Genomic DNA, 5904 nt, shown 5'->3' on the forward strand with positions numbered 1-5904 from the left:
AAGGAGGATGACCCCGGCCTTTGCATGGCGATGCATACGGCCACTTTACTAATTATTCTCACAAGACCTTACAAAATCATACAACAATAAGACTAAAGCTATCGTCTAAGCAACAACTGTTGGTACACCTATCCAATTGATGAAGCGGTGCTGATAGCCTGGGCCTAATATCAAACAGACATTACAGCCAGACCTAACATCTAAGACCTGAGGTCCCAATCAGGACGCCTGCCGAGTATGGGCACCCACCAGTCCGGCGTGCTCCTCAACCAGGACGCCTGCCGGGTGTGAGGCCGCCGCAGCCACTTGCCACCAATCCATCTTAAGAGCTGTACTGCTGCATCTAACTTGCACGGTCTAGCTACCGTCGACGCCACCACGATGCCAGACAGTTTCTTCCTCCTGCGTGAGTCCATCTCTGCACATCGGACGCCGAGTCTCCACTGTGTCATGCCGCCGAGACCCACCGTCGATGATACTGTTGATGCCACACCGCTCCACTTACATGCCATCTCGCGTCGACTCCGAACTACCAGCAACTCCACCACCCCGAGCAGTCCTCGGCCGATGCCTTCAGGAAGGAACACAACACCAAAGTTTCATCGTCGCCCAAACAGAGGAACATAGGCTTTCGCCTGTGCTCATGGCAGAGGTGGGGGGCGTATGATCCATACCGAAGCCTCCAGGAAGGGAATCGGCGCCGGGGGCGTCGACTTTGGTGCGGCCGCCAAGCCGGCCTGGAGTTTCCCCCGGATCCATGCCCACCCGCCAGATACATCCAGGCAGTATTGGCATCGACCGTAGTCGCTACCGTAGCCAGCACGAACCGGAGTAGATCGAGTCGGAGACGACGCCTCCCATGGAACTCCGGTCGGCCATCGAGGAACCGATGTAGCGCCGCCGCCTCCATGCCGCCCACACAGCCGTGGAAGGCCCCCCATCTGCACTCGCCGGTGCCGCCCGCCAGGCAGGCCGCACTGCGCGCCACCGACCGAGGCCGCCGCCCCGAGATCCCCGCACCGCCCGAGGCACCGACAGTCAGATCTGAAACAGATCGACCACGGCCACCATAGGAGCGCCCTGAACGGCCCCCCCACGCGAGCACCGGGGGAAGCAGCTCCTGCCATCGCCCCCTGAGACTTCGCCGGCGCGCCCCGTCGCCAACCGCCGCCGAACGCCACCCACGCCAAGTCCGACCGCTGCGGGGAGGAGAGATCCCGCCGCCGCCGACGGCAACCGGGCTTTGCTCGGTGGTGGCGGGCCGGAGAGGTGGGAGAGGGAGCCGAGGGCTTGGCAGCGCTAGGGTTCCCCCTAGTCCTGCCTTCGCCTTTCTTCTGTGAGGTCTCCTCGACGTTGTGCGTGTCTTTTAAATGGGGGGAATTTCACTTCCCCGACCTCTGCACCAACTAGATGCATACGGCTATTTTAGTATGAGTACCAAGATAAATATGGTCCTCATAATTTTTTAAATGAGTATCAACATATTTTTTGATGAGTGGTTTCATCATACACAACCGCATGCCCAACCACTGAGCCAAGGCTCTCTGGAAGGCTCCTAGGTTGACAACTATTCAATGATATAATTTTCGCATTATACATCTCATATACTATTAATCTTATCAATAGTCAAAGATAGTCTAAGAAAACGTATTACGCTCTATATAGATGGAAGGAGGGAGTAGTAGGATAGTACTCGCCTCCTAGGAGTATGACGGTTGCACTCGCTGCGCCTTTAAAACCCACCCCTTGTTCCCGTGTATACTCACCTCCGAGCACGCTCGATCGGTTGCGGAAACAATGGCCATGGCCATGGGTTTATCACCTCTTAGCAAGCAGCTGTTCCCCATTGTTGCCGGCATGGTCCTTCCACGAAGCATCTTCCTCAAAGCTACACGGCTGGTCGGCTACTCTTTCTCACCCATCCACCTCCTCCTGCTCTCTCTGGCCCTCCTGGCCATGGTGGCAGCCGTCGTGAACCGCCCACGCGCCGTGTACCTTGTCGATTATGCTTGCTTCCTTCCCAGTCCCACCTGGCGTTTCCCTAACTCCACACTCATCGAGTACGCTCACCTCGTACCCGCGTTCGCGGACGATCGCACAGTCGGCTTCGCCATGCGGGTGCTCGGAAGCAGCGGTCTCGGCGATGAGACCAGCCTGCCCCCCGGCGACCACTACATCCCGCCAGACAACAACTTGGTCGTTGCCCGAGCCGAGGCGGAGCTGGTCATCTTCTCGGCCATCGACGACCTGTTCGCCAAGGCAGGCGTCACCCCTGATGCCGTCGGCATTGTCGTCATCAACTGCAGCGTCTTCGCCCCCGTGCCGTCCCTCAGCGACATGATCGTCAACAGATACAAACTCCGCAGCGATGTCCGCTGTGTAAATCTGTCTGGGATGGGCTGTAGCGCGGGGGTGATCTCGGTGGGGCTCGCTGCCGGCCTACTTCGTGCAGCGCCCCACGGTGTTGCTGCTGCTCACGCTCTGGTCGTGTCCACGGAGACCATCACGCCCAACCTGTACCTCGGCAGGGAGCGCTCCATGCTGCTGTCCAACATGCTCTTTCGGGTGGGCGGCGCCGCCGTGCTGCTGTCCACGTCCAAGGACAGGGCGCGGTTTCGACTCGCCCACCTCGTGCGGACGATCACCGGCGGCGAGCAGGACAGCTCCTACCGGTGCATCTTCCAGGAGGAGGACGACGAAGGCAACTTGGGAGTCAAACTTTCCAGGGACCTCATGTGCGTCGCCGGTGCCGCGCTCGAGGCCAACATCACAGGCCTTGGCCCGCTGGTGCTCCCCTTCTTCGAGCAGCTGCGCTTCGTCGCCAACAAACTGCTGCTCAAGCTGGGCCGGCGAGGCGGCGTGAAGGTGAAGCCTTACGTCCCCGACTTGTGCAAGGCGTTCCATCACGTGTGCATCCATGCAGGGGGGCGTGCGGTCGTCGACGAGGTCCAGTCTAGCCTCGGGCTGTCGGAGGAGCACGTGGAGCCGTCTCGCATGGCGCTTCACCGGTTCGGCAACACGTCGAGCAGCTCGGTGTGGTACGAGATGGCGTACCTCGAGGCCAATGGCCGGGTGCGGAAGGGCGACCGTGTGTGGATGGTTGGCCTCGGAGCTGGGGTCAAGTGCAACAGCGCCGTCTGGGAGTGCATCGGCCCGGCAACCCAGCTGGACAAGGCGTGGGCGGGATGCATACATCGCTACCCAATCAACGTCCCTCATGCCAACGTCAACATGGCAGCTGAGAGCGATCCCATAATTGCAGTGTAAATCGGCGATAAAACGTACAGGGGTACTCATTTCTTTACGGGTGTTTTGTCACGAAAATCGTCAACAATCACAATAAATATCTCGTTTGTTTTGGTATTTCATTTACCAAGCGTGCGGTCATGGTGCATGAACCGTACGTATATATACTTTGATTGTAATGTTCTTGTATTTTGTGCAAAGTCTAGCATTTGGCTTCCTTTTTACCTTGCAGTCTTGTCAGGTCGCTGTGTATATGGCTTGTATTATGATCTTTATGATATGAATAAGATATGTATTACTATATATGTGGAAAAAAAACCGTTCATCGATTTTCGCAAGCTAGTCTATCCAGGACACATTAATCATTCTTCAAGTGCGACTTGCAGCGGATAACAGATCTTGTATCCGTATTCTCGCAAAAAAAAAGATCTTGTATCCGTAAAAAGGTGGAGAAGTTTGGGTGAAAACTGTTGCCAACATATCCGTAAACCTGAAATAAATTTACAAAATAATGTAAACTTGGCCCCAACTTCCCTCTAGTTTAAGGATGCGCCGCCGCCATCTTGTCGCTACCACCCGCTGCTGTCGCCATACCAAGGCCGTCAAGCATCTCACTGACTGGTGGGCCCAAGGCCGTTATTTAGTTTTTTTTAATGAAAATACTACACTAGATTTGGGGAAGAAGTTTTATGGGATCTAACATAAGTAGCTCCAGGGAAGTTTTTTTAGAGAAACTGTTGGAGTTGCTCTAATGTTATATGCTAGATTTTTTTCTAAAAGGGGACTACCCCATCCTTTGCATCGCAAGATGCATACATCAATTTTATTAAATATCAAATATGTTCAAGTCATCTAGTGCCAGAGAATAATCTATACTACTATTAAAAGAGCAAACATTTTCTTTCTTAAAACCACCCGTCAAGTGTACCCAGTCTGATTACTACCGCCAGATTACCCCATTTAGTTAGCTCTAATGGCTTCTATACTACTATTAAAAGAGCAAACATTTTCTTTTTAAAAACCACCCGTCAAGTGTACCCAGTCTGATTAGTACCGCCAGATTACCCCACTTAGTTAGCTCTAATGGCTCGGATTAATCTAACCGGATGCCACGCGTGTACGTAGCACTTACCTGCCGAGCAGACGAAATGTTCTGCCCCACGCACAATCAATCCATCCACCCACCCACCCACGAGGGAAAAGGAGAAAATAACTCCAGCCCTGCATCACCTTGATCCCCTCCGTAATTTTCTCTCATTTTGCTTTCTTCCTCTCTAATCGGCTCCCGTGATCGCACACTCAGCCTCGCCCGCCGCCTGCTGTCCTCGCTGCTCACAACGAGCACTTCTTACCAACGCAGCCGCCGCGGATGCCGATGAGCGCACGCCGCTGGCGCTGGGGACATCGCAGTTCGGATGCCGCCGCCGACTCACCCCATCGTCGTGCGCCCCACCCGTCCGCTCGCGTATTCTCATCGAAGAAGACGACTAGATCCTCGGCCACGCCACCGTCCTCTCCCCGTCGTCGCGCGCCTCCGCCTATCGTTCCTCTGCAGCTTACCAGTCCCGACCGCCGGAGAGTCTCGCTGCTGGGCACAAGTACCTTACAGTCGCGTTGTGCTTCTCCACTGGGGCAGCGTACGTACATCTTGGAAGTAAGTGGCCGCCAATCCAATTGATGTATTTATCTGCACTTGATTTCAGTTGCTTTTTGACAGTGGTCTGAAGAAGCATCCTTTTTAGTGTACCTTATTATAGCATGACGATCATCTTTCTGATATGAGATCTAATGATCTCTGCAATGCTACTCTTAATAAGCACGGAATCTGGTGATCCTTGCAGGTAGATGGCTTAAATCCAAGCCTATTAGAATGGTTTCAACTTCCTGAATTTATGATGTGTTCTGTTAGACAAATAATTGTAATTTAGTTAGTTCATGTGCACTTGGCAAATCAACCAGTTATTTTGAGCCTCCCCCGCAATAAATAAAAATATATTTGGGCCTGAGGGCCAATAATCACATATGCTCTTCATATAGGAAATGGGTTGCTTCTATTCTGCTCCATCTCAAGCTTTAATTTTTGTAAGCACATGTCAGTCAGATGTTTTCTAGAGGTGCTTCGTCAATGTTTTTTTCAGTTAAAAAACAAGTTTGAGGATATTGTAAAGACTTGCATCTATTCCCTTCGTTCTGAATTGCTTGTCTTGGATTTGTCTAGATATGGATGTATCTAGACTCATTTTAGTGCTAGATACCTCCGAATCTAGACAAATCTAAGACAAGTAATTCGGAACGGAGGGAGTAGGAGATATAATAACCTAGATACCATTTAAATTTGCAAGGTTGAGAAGAGAATACAACTCGAAGAATGTCCATGTGTTTAATTGCTATTTGTTATCGCGCTTTCCAGTGTTAATTGCGGGATAGTGCATTTTACCCATGGCGTTCGGTTGCTCGACAAGATATCCTTGCGCCTTTTTCTTGTAACTATGGAACTAAGGCTGTAATGCATAATTACTTGGCATGTGTCAGCCATTCTGAATAATCTCTAATTTTGATCTGCTCAGTCACACTAGGATTTACAGAGAGTGTGCAATGGAGGTTCTTCCATTTACGAATTCATGATCCCAGCCTTCTCTTTCCTGATTGAAAAGAAAA

The 5904-nt window shown here is 52.2% G+C and overlaps 1 protein-coding gene across 1 annotated transcript; it reads left to right on the forward strand.

Moving 5' to 3' along the window:
- Positions 1-1711: 1711 nt before the first annotated feature.
- Positions 1712-3368, forward strand: LOC123129986 (3-ketoacyl-CoA synthase 5). The gene has a single exon (XM_044549940.1). It carries the CDS (start codon positions 1798-1800, stop codon positions 3265-3267), a length of 1470 nt encoding a protein of 489 aa, XP_044405875.1. The 5' UTR covers positions 1712-1797; the 3' UTR covers positions 3268-3368.
- Positions 3369-5904: the final 2536 nt, after the last annotated feature.

Source organism: Triticum aestivum, chromosome 6A (assembly GCF_018294505.1).
Source record: "Triticum aestivum cultivar Chinese Spring chromosome 6A, IWGSC CS RefSeq v2.1, whole genome shotgun sequence".
Classification (NCBI taxonomy): Eukaryota; Viridiplantae; Streptophyta; class Magnoliopsida; order Poales; family Poaceae; genus Triticum; species Triticum aestivum.

What these genes read in the sequence shown, in the direction of transcription:
- LOC123129986 (XM_044549940.1), top strand. Translation starts at nt 1,798, where the DNA reads ATGGCCATGGCCATGGGTTTATCACCTCTTAGCAAGCAGCTGTTCCCC.